The sequence below is a fragment of the Salmo salar genome, chromosome 22 (assembly GCF_965601325.2).
Source record: "Salmo salar chromosome 22, fSalSal1, whole genome shotgun sequence".
Lineage (NCBI taxonomy): Eukaryota > Metazoa > Chordata > Actinopteri > Salmoniformes > Salmonidae > Salmo > Salmo salar.
Genome location: NC_138312.1, coordinates 36,550,001 through 36,566,520, shown reverse-complemented (window position 1 = coordinate 36,566,520; position 16,520 = coordinate 36,550,001). Strand labels below are relative to the sequence as shown.

At 39.7% G+C, this 16,520-nt stretch overlaps 2 protein-coding genes across 3 annotated transcripts in view; both read left to right on the top strand.

Moving 5' to 3' along the window:
• Window positions 1-18: 18 nt before the first annotated feature.
• LOC106583260 (guanine nucleotide exchange factor MSS4) lies at window positions 19-2,004 on the top strand. The gene is made up of 2 exons (XM_014167211.3): window positions 19-472; window positions 788-2,004. The coding sequence occupies exons 1-2, from the start codon at window positions 320-322 to the stop codon at window positions 1,034-1,036; spliced, it is 402 nt and encodes a 133-aa protein (XP_014022686.1). The 5' UTR covers window positions 19-319; the 3' UTR covers window positions 1,037-2,004.
• Window positions 2,005-2,790: 786 nt separating this feature from the next.
• Window positions 2,791-16,520, top strand: part of LOC106583259 (lysine-specific demethylase 5B-B) — a 36,158-nt gene continuing 22,428 nt past the window's right edge. Inside the window, exons 1-3 of one of the 2 annotated variants that reach the window (XM_014167209.3) lie at window positions 2,791-3,120; window positions 14,565-14,642; window positions 16,366-16,488. In XM_014167209.3, coding sequence (XP_014022684.1) covers window positions 2,968-3,120; window positions 14,565-14,642; window positions 16,366-16,488 — 354 coding nt within the window. In that variant the 5' untranslated portion in view covers window positions 2,791-2,967. Of the gene's footprint in view, window positions 3,121-3,323; window positions 3,446-14,564; window positions 14,643-16,365; window positions 16,489-16,520 lie in introns of those variants that run through there. The other variant, XM_014167210.3, reaches the window with a different exon arrangement.

Sequence of the window (16,520 nt, the reverse complement as noted above, 5' to 3'; positions counted from 1 at the left end):
GATGTGGACTCTGAACGGAAGTTTTAGCGGGTGCACACTCCAGCAACGCTTGTTCGGTTGGTCTTTTTGACGAAATGTTGATATGGCCGAGTGCTTTTACTAGTTACATTACTTGTACTAGCCGCTTGGTAATAGTTTAGGTGTACTCTTTCTGAGCAGGTTATACAGCAGAGGTGAGTTGACGCCTCAAAATTCACATTACATTAGCTAGCTTGGTTACATTAGTTGAAAGAAATATATAGAGCAGTGGTTTGACTATAGCTAACCATCTTAGCATTCGCTTTATAAGTGTAGTATAGTCACATAAATTGCGTTCAACATGGACAACCAAGAACAGTGCTCTCCCTCTGAAGGGTGCGTCGATCGGTCTACGCTGGTGTCAGGGGTTGGAAAGAATATCAAGTCAGTTTTGTGCCAACGTTGTGGATCGAAGGTCCTCTGCCCAGGGATGGCGGTGTTTGCAGAGAAGGAGGTAAGGTTCACCTCAGACAGGAGTAACCCCTAAAGACAAATGACCCTTTAAATTACGAGTTATATGATTCACAATAGACGTATTTTCCTATCTGAATGGGTATTCATCAGTTGTTTTATTTCAAGTCAGTGCAATGTCTAACCACCACCTAAACTACAGCTCAAAATTATATTTTGCATACGATGTGCAATTTGCTATGCCATGATGTGACTAAACAATGTCAGGGAGTGGAAAATCACTTCTGTTTATCTATTCATATTAATGGACATTGTCATGATGAATCTGGCCTTCTATTTCCTCCCCAATATCCACCAGCTGTTCCTGCCCTCAATGCGCAAGAAGACCACTATCACCCAATCAGAGGGATCCGTGGATGGAGACACACTGACTACCCACTGGTTAGTCGACGACATGTACACTTTTGAGAATGTGGGCTTCACAAAGGATGTGGGGAGAATCAAGTACCTCATTTGTGCAGACTGTGAGATTGGACCCATAGGCTGGCACTGCCTGGATGACACAAAGAGCTTCTATGTTGCATTGGAAAGAGTCAATCATGCCTAGTGTGGCCCACTTTAAGAACCTGGGGAAACTTAAGAGGGTGTACACATTTGGAACTGAAGGACAAGACAGACCAACACGAACGTCAGCCGTGCGCAGTAGATTACTTGTTGGGTGTCGACAGACAGTGCCAATTCAACATGTAGAATTGTAGAGAAATCAACAGAAAATGATGGCAAATGTTCTGTGGTCAGAGGCAATAGGACGGCCACCCACTGCGCATGGGCAACATGCATTGGTCTGTCTTGTCCTTAATTATTTTCGGCCTTCACTTTCCCTCTGGCTGGTGCTGGATGACTCTTCAAGGCTAAGTGTTCTTCAATTCCTTTGTTTTCTACTTTTCAACAATGGTATTGATGTGGTTCTCTGAACAAATGTCTTATCAGTCTATAAAACTGTTATTCGATCTAATACTGTAACTAACCCATATTCAGATGTTATGCCTTGGTCCGAGGTTAACCCTACAGCCTTTGGAATTGTATTACATGTGTAGGCCTACTTGTTGTTACCTTGTACTTTTGAAATATTATCAGACTATCTCTGATTCTATGAATGTGGCCCATTTGGACTTCTACTGTTTGAATGATTAGTGTGCTTATCAGCATAGCACACCCTTCGCATTCTGAATAATGGGAGTGGTTGTATTTGTTGAGTGTGCTGTATGCATTTGTTGCTGATACACTTCAAGTCACAGTGTTCTGTCTGTTGATATACCACATTGGCTTTGACTGCTGCTCTGCCACTATGTTGGCCCTCAGCTATTGCCATTAACTCCAGAGGACCCCATTAGAATTCCACAGTCCATGCTCATCATGGACATGTGTTCTGAAATGCATTTCATTCCATCTGCATTTGAGGACTGGATTACCCTTGGCTTGACTGTGAGCTCTATTGTTTGTTGCTTCTTAAGCTGCATTTCGATGCTCTTTCAAACGGTTATTAACTCTGTAAAATAAAATGTATCCCTGTGATTTTTGACCTGTTTGTAAGTTCTAGTTCTAGAATGGAGTTCACCCTCATTGACTTGACTGCATGGGAAGTTGAAAAGTCAATTTCAAGACCCCTTTTAGCTGATGGTTCGGGACATGTATTTTATCTAACTTAAACATATTCTCTATTGGCAATGGCTTGTCATTTTTACATATCACCTGTAAAGTCGGTGGCCCCTCTCTGTGCACTCTCTCACACCAGAATCCAAGGAACTACACCCAATCATCGAGCCCATCGAGTCCATTTAAAAAAAACAAGTCCCGGTCACCACGAGGCTTTAGTATGAATGCGCTCATCTGTTTCACTTCCACTAGAATGCATAACTCAAATGTAGCCTATACATTTGTGTACTGTAGGATGAATAAATAAGAATCAATATATTTTTGGGGGGTATATTTATTCGTTTTTTAAACTGTACAGGCCTAGAGGACAATTATTTTCACTTCAATATTTATCTTCAACGAATTGTGAATTACAAAGGGTAGGTTGTGTACACCATATTTTGATTTACGTGGGGTTTTTGTTTTGTGTACTGACCGCTTGTTTCTTATTTACAGTAATCAATTTAGTTTTTTTCGTTGCTAGTGCATTGAAGTATTTTTATTTATATATATATTTTTTTAGACAAACCCCAAACCCCGAAAAAATGGCATGCCATGAATTTACCTTCCATGTGTAGTTATTTATTCAAACAAATATTTTATGTTTTGTAGCTTGTGTGTGTGTGTGTGTGTGTGTGTAGGGATATCTACTTTCTGAAGCGGAAGCAGCCTAGGTGCTGTCCACCGACCAGATAATGCGAGTGCGACTTCAATGAGTGTGTGGTGATGTTCTTAATTGACGGAGTTAAAGGGAGCAGTTCTTCAAAGGGGACAGCTTTCGTTGAACTTTAATTAAAATACTTTGACTCGTAACTCTCCACTATTTAGAACGAAGATGCAACGATGACCCAATCTCGGCCAAACGAGTTCATTGCTCCACCGGAGTGTCCTGTTTTTGAGCCCACTTGGGAGGAATTTGCCGACCCATTTGCGTATATCAACAAAATACGGCCTATTGCAGAGAAAACTGGCATTTGCAAGGTCCGACCGCCGAAGGTGAGTGTCTTTAATTAGGGTATGATTTCAAACTCCGGCTTAAAACATTTTCTTACTGTTGTTGATGACATTTGTGGTCGTTTAGTTATCTTTTTAGACATATTTTCAACATGGCGGATTGCGGCTTGAGTTGAATTGCCAGCTTCTATGCGAGCGTAGGTTGTGTGTGCCTCTGTGTAGGTGTGCAAGTACACGCACACGCCCAGTGATCTCTGTGCAGACAGACTCACGACAAAGTTACAAAGTATCGCTTATGTTCAATAGAACGTTCAACCCAAGTACAATGGATCTTTAGAGGCTTTTGGTCAAATTGATGGGTGACAAGGTTGGTTACCTTTTCTCTTCCCGGGAGTTGTTAATTGTAAAATGATACGGAAATAAGACATTTCACTAAGTCACTTTAATGCTTTCCAGCTTGTTATCAATTCCATTTTCGAATGTGAAATTGTAAAATGTGTAATATATCATATCATATTGCATTTTATATTCACTTGTATTGACATCACAATGTTTTTATGCTGGATTTCCGTGTGACAGCTACGTGCACAATGACGATCTCTTTATGGAGTGTGATTCGTTGTAAATGAAAACCGATTAGTTGGTGAGAACTGGATTGTCGATTAGTGCTGCAATTTTCATACATGGGTTTACTTGTTTCTTGAACATGGGGGAGGAAGGTTGCTGGTTCTGTATTGGTCTACACTACTTGTGACATTTCAAGCTTTCAGCCCATTGCTTATTTGACCACATTAGGTAATGGTGAGCACTGAGCGCCCTCAAATCTCAAGGGTATTAGGGACAGCTTATTGTGCTGACTGAAATGTTGTTGCCTCTTGCCTACACAACCTCGATTATTTGATCACAACTGAGAGTGGGGCTGATTTGAGGCCTGTATGTTGTAGGCCTGCTGAGAAGACTCTTCTAGCTTGTTAATGTCCTCCATGTTGTCTTTGTCGTTGGGTGTGGACAGGATTGTGTACCAAGTGGATTTTTCTTTGGAGTGTATTAACATTTATATTAAAGAATAATACAATTTTGGTAGGGATAATTTGTTTTAATTCATCTGTGAAAATATGTACCACTTTCCAATGGTAACCAAATGGTTTTCTTGAAGGGCTGGCCTCTGAACATTGGTTATCAAAACAAATGCCTCAAAGTAGCCTAAGTATTAAATAGTCAGTGATTTTTTTTTTTTTTTTTTCCTGTTTGTTTTTTGTATATACAATTCCACATTGAGGTTGGAATAATATTGTGAAAATGATAATGCCCATTTGTGTAAGAGCTGTCTGAAAATACAGCCTAAAATTTCAGCCAATTTGGTGGGATGAGGTTTTGGCCTGTCTAGTGGTAAATTAGTTACATCCAATACAGCCATTTTTGTTTCGTTATCAAATAATTTCTGGGTAACAATTTAAAATGGTCACAAATAAACATTGCTTCTTAGTAAAGAGCTGTATTTCAATCAAGAATATTGCTTGGACTGTCTTAGCTGTTATTGGCAGAGGTTTGCAACTCTTTATTGGTCTATTAACTAATTTACCACCTGGTGATGTCACCAGGCAGGTCAAAACACCATCCCACCAAAACAGGCTGAAATGTCAGGTGATCTTCTCTAACAGCTCTTACACTTAAAGGGCATTATCATTATTTTCACAGCTATTTTTGTTTCTTTTTGACCATTTTATTTGAAAACAATCATGGTAAGCTACCTACTTGTTACCCCAAAATTATTTGATATTGAGAAAGTTTGCATTGGACCTTTTTTGAAGATGCACTATGCAGAAATCGCTCTGCCATTTCCTTGGTGCTAAAAGTCTAATAGTTTGCCTAATTTCAGTTTGAAACACAACAAGCATAGTGTAAGGAATCATTGTACCATCTAAACCGCTGTGAAATATATTTTCCATAACCATAAATATTATATTTTCAGATGTTTTGAAGCTTGTACAAAACCGAAAGTAAAAGACTCAACTTAAGACCAGGAAGCACAGAAATACTGCACATAGAACAGATCTACTGCTTCTTAGACTTGCATTCAATGAGAGACAGATCTATAACTCACTATTCTATGCGAATTTGGTCGGTCGCCCAAAAAGTTACATATACAGGGGTTGGTTGTTAAGCAACAAACGACGCATGCGCAACCATGGGGCATAACAGAAGAGGTTGGCTTAGATTGGAGACAAAATCTAGCTTACATGTTGTCAACAATGTATATTGAAAACAGATGCATTTGCACAATGACCACTTGTTGTCTCTCAAATACATCGTTACAGTTGTTGGTTAGCTTGTTAGCACATTTTTGCCATATTAGCATTGACATGGAATCAGTCAAAAGGCTTCAAAACAACAAGCTGAATTGAGACATTTACAATTCCTGACATGGCAATTTGTTGTTCTTGCTGGCAATCTGGCCATCCAGAATCACAACAGCAGGCTGACTTTCGCCCCAAGCGTGCACATTGTTTTCGTGACGTCAGCCAACCCATCTATTGCAGCTTTAACTTTTTCTGGGGCATACATGTATTACTGTTATTTTGGTTTGCAATAAAAATGTATCTCTACAAGAGTTGATAGCAGTTGATTAACATAGTAATTTGTGTAACACTTAGTTTTACTACATAGGTATAAGAATAACTAATTGCACTTGGTAGGGCTATTAGCCTGATGTTGCGCACCATAGTAAACTGCATTATAAACTAGTTGATTAGGCCTCATTGAGTGAGTTGAGAATTAATTACACAACAGGAATAAGGACTGTCCTTTATTCCACTGGTGTAATAATGAAATATGCTAATTTTCTAACAATTATTCAAATACTTTGCAACAATAATGTACACCTAAAATAACCTTAATGTGAACTGTTTGAGAAGCTACCAAGGCAACCTGTTTAAGCATATATTTATTTTTATAGCAGTACAGTATTTAGTCCTTCCACCATTTGTTTTGTATTATTTGATACATTTTGTTCCCCTCCTTCATTTAAAGTTTTTCCTACCTTTCTGTAGACTATGGCTTTGTTTCTTATTTGGTCTAGCTGCCCTGCGCACAAAGAAAGTGAACCGCTTTCTCAATAGCCAATCGAGAGAGAGATAAAATTGTGGTTATCTTGCACAGCAATTGTGTAATCTGAAATGTTGTGTTCGTACAACACTGGATTAACATCAAAATATGCACTCCAGATCACTCTGGAGCTGTGCCTACTGTAGGTAGTCTAATGATGGCTGAATTTGGCTAGCCGTTCAGAGGATGGAAGTTGTTTGTGCAGAATGGGAGTGGTTATGCAATGGGCCTGACTGTTGCGGTAGCTCCACTACTCCACAAAGGGGCTGGTGGAAATACAGCCAGAGCTGTTGTTTCATAAGCCGTGCCCCCATCTGGGCCGTGCACTGCAGACGAGGAGTGCAAAGGGTAATCTATGGAGGCCAAATTTATGGTGGTCTTATCAACTCCCCGGCCACAGGGATCCATATTTTTTTCCCCCCCAGATGTTTTGATAACTGCACATTGACTGACTCGTCCACATTCCCAGCTGGATCACTTCTCAGTCTGAGGTGTCAGTTAGGTCTTCTTCTTTAGGTAGTTGGGTTTTAGGATGGACTCTCCCACTTTTGATCAAAAAGGGTTTTGTCCTATTTGTCACTTGGGATGAATTTGCATAATTGTTGTGAAATGGGCTGCGAGATAGGCTGCACTAGCCTCTATTTAAAATGATACTATTCTGTGTTCCTGAGTTATTATGCACATTCAAACAGGCATGCTGGCACTCTGAGATGCCATGCAAGGTCACAGAGACAGTGTAGTCTCCAAAGATAAGGAGGCTGTAGTGACCTTATGTTCTATTTGCACCACAGTTTCTCCTGTTGATTCCAGTCAAACAGTCTCTCTTTCTACATTGTAGAATAAGAGTGAAGACATCAAAACTGAAATGACACACATGGAATCATGTAGTAACCAAAAAAGTGTTAAACAAATCAAAATGAGTTTTTTCAAATGGCCACCCTTTGCACTGATGATAGCTTTGCACACTCTTGGCATTCTCTCAACCAGCTTCATCTGGAATGCTTTTCCAACAGTCTTGAAGGAGTTCCCACTTATGCAGAGCACTTGTTGGCTGCTTTTCCTTCACTCTGCAGCCCAACTCATGCCAGATCATCTCAATTTGGTTGAGGTCGGATAATTGTGGAGGCCAGGTCATCTCATGCAGCACTCCATCACTCTTCTTGGTAAAATAGCCCTTACACAGCCTGGAGGTGTGTTTGGTCATTGTCCTGTTGAAAAACAAAATAGTCCCACTAAGTGCAAACCAGATGGGATGGCGTTTCGCTGCAGAATGCTGTGGGAGCCATGCTGGTTAAGTGTGCTTTGAATTCGAAATAAATCCGACAGTGTCACCAGCAAAGCACCCCCACACCATAACACCACCTCCATGTTTTACGGTGGGAAATACACGTGCCAATCATCCGTTCACCCACACCCACACAAAGACACAGCGTTTGGAACCAAAAATCTCCTATTTGGACTCCAGATGAAAGGACAAATTTCCACCGGTCTATTGTCCATTGCTCTTTTCTTGGCCCAAGCAAGTTTCTTCTTCTTATTGGTGTCCTTTAGTAGTGGTTTCTTTGCAGCAATTCGACCTTGAAGGCCTGATTCATGCATTCTCCTCTGAACATTTGTGTCTGTTACTTGAGCACTGTGAAGCATTTATTTAGGCTGAAATTTCTGAGGCTGGTAACTAATGAACTTATCCTCTGCAGCAAAGGTAACTCTGGGTTTTCCTTTCCTGTGGAGTTCCTTGTGAGAGCCAGTTTCATCATAGCACTTGATGGTTTTTGCGACTGTACAGTCGTGGCCAAAAAGTTGAGTGACACAAATATTGTCTTTAGATATTTTTGTCAGATGTTACTATGGAATACTGAAGTATAATTACAAGCATTTCATAAGTGTCAAAGGCTTTTATTGACAATTACATGAAGTTGATGCAAAGAGTCAATATTAGCAGTGTTGACCCTTCTTTTTCAAGACCTCTGCAATCTGCCCTGGCATGCTGTCAATTAACTTCTGGGCCACATCCTGAATGATGGCAGCGCATTCTTGCATAATCAATGCTTGGAGTTTGTCAGAAATAGTGGGTGTTTGTTTGTCCACCCGCCTCTTGAGAATTGACCACAAGTTCTCAATGGGATTAAGGTCTGGGGAGTTTCCTGGCCATGGACCCAAAATATTGATGTTTTGTTCCCCGAGCCACTTAGTTATCACTTTTGCCTTACGGTAAGGTGCTCCATCATGCTGGAAAAGGCATTGTTCGTCACCAAACTGTTCCTGGATGGATGGTTGGGAGAAGTTGCTCTCGGAGGATGTGTTGGTACCATTCTTTATTCATGGCTGTGTTCTTAGGCAAAATTGTGAGTGAGCCCACTCCCTTGGCTGAGAAGCAACCCCACACATGAATGGTCTCAGGATGCTTTACTGTTGGCATGATACAGGACTGATGGTAGCGCTCACCATGTTTTTTTTCCGGATGCCCCAAACAATCGGAAAGGGGATTCATCAGAGAAAATAACTTTACCCCAGTCCTCAGCAGTCCAATCCCTGTACCTTTTGCAGAATATCAGTCTGTCCCTGATGTTTTTCCTGGAGAGAAGTGGCTTCTTTGCTGCCCTTCTTGACACCAGGCCATCCTCAAAGTCTTCGTCTCACTGTGCGTGCAGATGCACTCACACCTGCCTGCTGCCATTCATGAGCAAGCTCTGTATTGGTGGTGCCCCGATCCCGCAGCTGAATCAACTTTAGGAGACGGTCCTGGCGCTTGTTGGACTTTCTTGGGCACCCTGAAGCCTTCTTCACAACAATTGAACCGCTCTCCTTGAAGTTTTTGATGATCCGATAAATGGTTGATTTAGGTGCAATCTTTCTAGCAGCAATATCCTTGCCTGTGAAGCCCTTTTTGTGCAAAGCGATGATGATGGCACGTGTTCCCTTGCAGGTAACCATGGTTGACAGAGGAAGAACTGATTCCAAGCACCACCCTCCTTTTGAAGCTTCCAGTCTGTTATTCGAACTCAATCAGCATGACTGAGTGATCTCTAGCCTTGTCCTCGTCAACACTCACACCTGTGTTAACCTCTTGGGGCTAGGTGGGACGCTAGCGTGCCACCCGTGGTGCACTCCATCAACAGCAGGTGCATTTCAAGAGCGGCAAATTTGAATCCAAATAAATGTCAAAATTCAAATTTTTCAAAAATACAACTATGTTACACCATTTGAAAGATAAACATCTCCTTAATCTAACCACGTTTTACGATTTCAAAAAGGTTTTACGGCGAAAGCATAAATTTAGAGTATGTTAGGACAGTACATTTACAAGAGTTGTGTGTAATGTTTTGTCAAGTCAAAGACAGGGTCACCAAAACCATAAAACCAGCTAAAATGATGCACTAACCTTTTACAATCTCCATCAGATGACACTCCTAGGACATTATGTTAGACAATGCATGCATTTTTAGTTCTATCAAGTTCATATTTATATCCAAAAACAGCGTTTTACTATGGCATTGATGTTGAGGAAATCGTTTCCCTCCAATAACCGGCAGTCAAGTCAGCGTAACAAATTAAATAATTAAAATTAGAAAACATTGGTAAAATATTATATTGTCATTTAAAGAATTATAGATTTACATCTCTTGAACGCAATCAACTTGCCAGATTTAAAAATAACCTTACTGGGAAATCACACTTTGCAATAATCTGAGCACTGCGCCCAGAAAAATACGCGTTGCGATACAGACTAGACGTCATGTTGGGGAGATCTAAAATCGAAAATACTATGTAAATAATCCATTACCTTTGATTCTCTTCATCAGATGTCACTTCCAGGTATCACAGGTCCATAACGAATGTAGTTTTGTTCAAAAAAGCTCATCATTTATGTCCAAAAATCTCCGTCTTGTTAGCACATGATCTAAGCCCGCCGGACTTCACTTCATGAACGAGGGGAAAAAATATATTTCCGTTCGTTCAAACATGTCAAACGTTGTATAGCATAAATCATTAGGGCCTTTTTTAACCAGAACATGAATAATATTCAAGGTGGACGAATGCATACTCTTTTATAACGTATTGGAACGAGGGTACCCAACATGAACTCGCGCGCCAGGTGTCTAATGGGACATCACCGTTCCATGGCTCTTGTTCGGTCAGATCTCCCTCCAGAAGACTCAAAACACTTTAAAGGCTGGTGACATCTAGTGGAAGCAATAGGAAGTGCCAAAATATTCCTAAACCCCTGTGTTTTTCAATGGGATAGGTTTAAAGTCAATACAACACATCAGGTATCCACTTCCTGTCAGAAAATGTCTCAGGGTTTTGCCTGCCAAATGAGTTCTGTTATACTCACAGACACCATTCAAACAGTTTTGGAAACTTTAGTGTTTTCTATCCATATATAATAAGTATATGCATATTCTAGTTACTGGGTAGGATTAGTAACCAGATTAAATCGGGTACATTTTTTTTATCCAGACGTGCAAATGCTGCCCCCTAGACCCAACAGGTTAACCTCTCTCGGGTATGTGGGACGAAATCGCCCCACCTAGTCAACAGCCAGTGGAATCGAGTGGCGCGATATTCAAAAACCTTAAAAATGCTATAACTTCAATTTCTCAAACATATAACTATTTTACACCATTTTAAAGACAAGACTCTCGTTAATCTAACTACGTTGTCCGATTTCAAAAAAGCTTTACAACGAAAGCAAAACATTAGATTATGTCAGGAGAGTACCCAGCCAGAAATAATCACACACCCATTTTTCAAGCTAGCATATAATGTCACAAAAACCCAAACCACAGCTAAATGCAGCACTAACCTTTTGATCTTCATCAGATGACACTCCTAGGACATTATGTTATACAATACATGCATGTTTTGTTCAATCAAGTTCATATTTATATCAAAAAACAGCTTTTTACATTAGCATGTGACGTTCAGAACTAGCATACTTCCGGTGAATTTACTAAATTACTCACGATAAACGTTCACAAAAAACAATTATTTTAAGAATTATAGATGCAGAACTCCTTTATGCAATCGCGGTGTCAGATTTTTAAAATAGCTTTTCGGCAAAAGCACATTTTGCAATATTCTGAGTAGATGGCTCGCCATCATGGGCTAGCTAATTTGACACCCACCAAGTTTGGCGTTCACTAAACTCAGAATTACTATAAGAAAAATTGGATTACCTTTGCTGTTCTTCGTCAGAATGCACTCCCAGGACTTCTACTTCATCCACAAATGTTGTTTTGGTTCAAAATAATCCATAGTTATGTTCAAATATCCTCTGTTTTGTCCGTGCGTTCAGGTCCCTATCCGGACGGTGACGCGCGGACGCATGTCGTGACAAAAAAATTCTAAATATTCCATTACCGTACTTCGAAGCATGTCAAACGCTGTTTAAAATCAATTTTTATGCGATTTTTCTCGTAAAATAGCGATAATATTCCGACCGGGAGACGTTGTTTTCGTTCAAAGAAGAAAATGGACTCTTCACGTGCACGTGCGCCCCCGTTTCATTGTTCTCAGATCGACCACTTTCCAAATGCGCTACTGTTTTTCAGCCTGGGACAGCAGAGTCATCATTCCCCGTTCTGGCGCCTTCTGAGAGCCTATGGGAGCCTTAGAAAATGTCACGTTACAGCAGAGATCCTCTGTTTTCGATAAAGAGGCTATAGAAGGCCAAGAAATGGTCAGAGGGCACTTCCTGTATAGGATCTTCTCAGGTTTTGGCCTGCCATATGAGTTCTGCTATACTCAGACACCATTCAAACAGTTTTAGAAACTTTAGGGTGTTTTCTATCCAAATCAAACAATTATATGCATATTCTAGTTTCTGGGCAGGAGTAATAACCAGATTAAATCGGGTACATTTTTTTTTTATCCGGATGTGAAAATACTGCCCCCTACCCTAGAGGTTAATGAGAGCATCACTGACATGTCAGCTGGTCCTTTTGTGACAGGGCTGAAATGCAGTGGATGTTTTTTGGTATTCAGTTCATTTGCATGTCAGAGGGACTTTGCATTTAATTGCAATTCATCTGATCACGCTTCATAACGTTCTAGAGTACATGCAAATTGCCATCATACAAACTGAGGCAGCAGACTTCGTGAAAATTAATATTTGTGTCCTTCTCAACTTTTGGCCACGACTGTACTTGAAGAAACTTTCAAAGTTCTTAATTTAGCGCGTTGACTGACCTACATGTAATGATGGACTGTCATTTCGCTTAGCTTATTTTAGCTGTTCTTGCCATAATATGGACTTGGTCTTAGCCCTATTTGGTAAATCTTCTGTATACCACCCCTACCTTCTCACAACACAATTGATTGGCACAAATGCATTAAGAAGGAAAGAAATTCCACATCTTAAAAGTTAATAAGGCACACCTGTTAATTGAAATGCATTCCAGGTGACTACCTCATGAAACTGGTTGAGAGAATGCCTGGAGTGTGCAAAGCTGTCAAGGCAATAGTGGCTATTTGAAGATTCTCAAATATATAAAATGATTTGTTTAACCTCTCTAGGGGAGGTGGGACGAAATCGTCCCACACTATTCAACAGCCAGTGACAAATCAGAGCGCCAAATTTTAAAGCACAAAATGTCATAATTCAAAGTTCTCAAACAGGACTATTTTACACCATTTTATAGATGCACATCCTTAATCGAACCACGTTGTCCGATTTCCAAAAGGCTTTACAGCGAAAGCAAAACATTAGATTATGTTAGGAGAGTACATAGACACAAAAAAACCACACAGCCATTTCCAAGCAACTAGCATGCATCACAAATACCCAAAACACAGCTAAATGCAGCACTAACCTTTGATCTTCATCAGATAACACTCCTAGGACATTATGTTATACAATACATGCATGTTTTGTTCAATCAAGTTCATATTTATATCAAAAAACAGCTTTTTACATTAGCATGTGATGTTCAGAACTAGCATACCCACCGTAAACTTCCGGTGAATTTACTAAATTACTCACGATAAACGTTGACAAAATACATTATTTTAAGAATTATAGATACAGAACTCCTTTATGCAATCGCTATGTCCGATTTTTAAAATAGCTTTTCGGCGAAAGCACATTTTGCAATATTCTGAGTAGATATCACGGCTAGCTAATTTGACACCCACCAAGTTTGGGACAACCTAAACTCAGAATTACTATTAGAAAAATTGGATTACCTTTGCTGTTCTTTGTCAGAATGCACTCCCAGGACTTCTACTTCAACAACAAATGTTGTTTTGGTTCCAAATAATCCATAGTTATATCCAAATACCGCCGTTTTGTTCGTGCGTTCAGGTCACTATCCGAAGGGTAACGCGCGAGCACATTTCGTGACAAAAAAAATTCTAAATATTCCATTACCGTACTTAGAAGCATTCAAACGCTGTTTAAAATCCATTTTTATGCTACTTTTCTCGTAAAATAGCGATAATATTCCAACCAGGCAACATTGTATTCATTCAAAGGCTGAAAGAAAAAAAATGGAGAAGTCTCGTGACCGCGCATCTGTCTCACTGTCCCCAGGCTGACTACTTACAAACTCTGCTGCTGTATTTTGCCCAGAGACAGCAGACACCCCATTCCACTTTCTGGCGGCTTTAGAGAGCCAATGGAAGCCTTAGAAAGTGTCACGTTACAGCACAGATTCTGTAATGTCGATAGAGATGCAACAGAAGGACAACAAATTGTCAGACGGGCACTTCCTGCATGGAATCTTCTCAGGTTTTGGCCTGCCATATGAGTTCTGTTATACTCACAGACACCATTCAAACCGTTTTAGAAACTTTAGTGTTTTCTATCCAAATTTACTAATTACTGTATATGCATATTCTAGTTTCTGGGCAGGAGTAGTAACCAGATTAAATCGGGAACCTTTTTTATCCGGCCGTGAAAATACTGCCCCCTATACCACAACTGGTTAACAATTTCTTATTTTTTTTGTTTACTACATGATTCTGTGTTATTTCATAGTTTTGATGTCTTCAATTTTTTTTCAATGTAGAAAATAGTTACAAATAAAGGGAAATCCTTGAATCAGTAGGTGTTCTAAGACTTTTGACCGGTAGTGTATATTTTACTCAGGTTTGTTTGGCATTTAGCCAAGTGTTTATTAGGAAGAGTGTAACAGAGGAGACCTCAAATATGGATTTAGACTAAAGATGAACAGCCTACATTACTTTCTGTGTGGAACATGGCCTGCCATGTCACAATGTTCCTAAACGATGCAGTGTAGATGACTTACTTCAACATGTATTCAAATACAGCATAGACTGTGGCTCAACTGATAATGACTCTTCAAAATGGAGGATGAGCTATGAAAAATGTGAGTGACTCCTCAGTCAGTTTGACAAGATGGTGTTTACTCCTGCAGGAATGGCAGCCACCGTTTGCGTGTGATGTGGACAGACTTCACTTCACTCCCCGGATCCAGAGACTTAATGAATTGGAGGTATGTTAATTTTACTACTTAACTGGTTTATCCATACAGTACCACTTTTTAATAATAGTATATCTAGTTACCTTTATTATGAGAGACTGGATATGTACGTAAGCAAGTTTTTATTTTGAATATGTGGATTACTTTTTTACAATGATGTTGCACAAAGTTATTTTAGGGGTTTTGGCCTTGTACGTCTTCTCAATCCACATTATTATCCTACTTTTTTAAGTGCTAAAGAAAAAAAAAATTGACAAATAAACACATTAGTCAGATTAAGCCTAAAGAATTAGCTAAAGTGACTCAGAAGGCTACATTGATACATTTGTCAGTAGAACAGTGGCTTCAACAGGCTTATAACACCCAGCAGCAGGGTGTCGATTGAAGCCAGAGTGCTCCCTGGCCTCTGAAGTATGTCTTGTAGAGAAAGTTGATGCCGTCAAAGGTCATTGGTACCTAGACCTCCTTTAACCCCTCCTTTTGATACAATGAGCTAGTTTATATGTCAATGTCCTGTAAGGTTGGGCTGTATCCATATTTCCATAACTTCATACTATGCCTGTGCTATACCGGTGCTGCATGCTATTACCAGGGCTGCACATAAGGGCCGCTATTGTTTTGTTTGTTGGTAAACCGCGCCCCCAAAAATGCTAACCTCCTAAGGAATTCCCATACTGAATTCTAACGCTCGCATGCAAACATAAATTGCAAGGACAAACAGCCCAGCTCATAAAGTTAAGTATATCAAAAGGCTACTCAGTTTAAGCAGACACAAAATAAATATTATTCAGCAGTGATCTTAATCCAGGATGGGATTGTCTCTGCTTTTACCAAGATTCAAGAAGCTTGTGAACATTAGTAGTGAATTTCATGCAAGTGTATCTTCATCACCTCACTTAAGTTGCTCTGCAGGAGGGACTCACCTCATGCCTTATACACTAATTTTATAAGGCAATTTTCTCTTTTTTTAAATCAGGTCGGTAAATAAATAAGTTACGGTCCCATTCTCATTTGCTTCTAACAGTACCAAAAATTACAACAGGTCATGGTAGAATTTGTTTTAGTTACTCAGCTCCGTGATCCTGGAATTTTTAAATTTGATGATCTAGTTTCGTTGGTGGGGTTTCAACACTTGATCGATGTATTTATCATAGAGTGTAATTGTCTTTAGCAGCTGTTTTTTAGTCAAGACTTTCTTGTTTTTTAACGTAATATGTAATTGTACTGTATGTGTTTATAGTTTTGTTTAATGCTGCGTTAGTTTGAAATTGTTTTGTCTGAAATGTTGTTCCCCCTGCTGCTATTGGACCAGGTCTCTCTTGGACAATAGATGTTATCTCAATGAGAGAAACCTGTATAAATAAAGGTTAAATAAAAAAATCTAAGGTGGCTTAATCAGCTGTTTTGGGGGAACTACCAGTAAATGTAATAATGATAAGTAACATGTGAAATGAACAGCACAATCTGCTTTATCTATTAACCTAGTACACAACTTGACTACAGGTATTTATTGAAAAGGTACAAATATCGAAATCTATTAAACTAACATCCGTATCAACGGTATATAAAATCATACTGTGGGTATTAAAAAATACCCCGCTATATCGCATAATCTTAATGTCCTGTCATCTGCACTTAAGTAGCACAGCATGGGATGAATTATTGTAGAAACCATGGCTTTTTTTTTTTTTCTTTTATGTTGATGTGTACCATGTCTTGTGTTGATGTTGAGTAGGCTCAAACCAGAGTCAAGCTCAACTTCCTGGATCAAATCGCAAAGTTCTGGGAGCTACAAGGGTGCACCCTGAAAATCCCTCATGTGGAAAGAAAGAATCTGGACCTGTACCAACTCAACAAGGTATGTAGCTACAACTTCTGGCACACCCTGGA

What these genes read in the sequence shown, in the direction of transcription:
- LOC106583260 (XM_014167211.3), top strand. Translation starts at nt 320, where the DNA reads ATGGACAACCAAGAACAGTGCTCTCCCTCTGAAGGGTGCGTCGATCGG. An exon ending in CGGTGTTTGCAGAGAAGGAG is followed by an intron (nt 473 to 787) that starts GTAAGGTTCACC and finishes AATATCCACCAG; the next exon opens with CTGTTCCTGCCCTCAATGCG.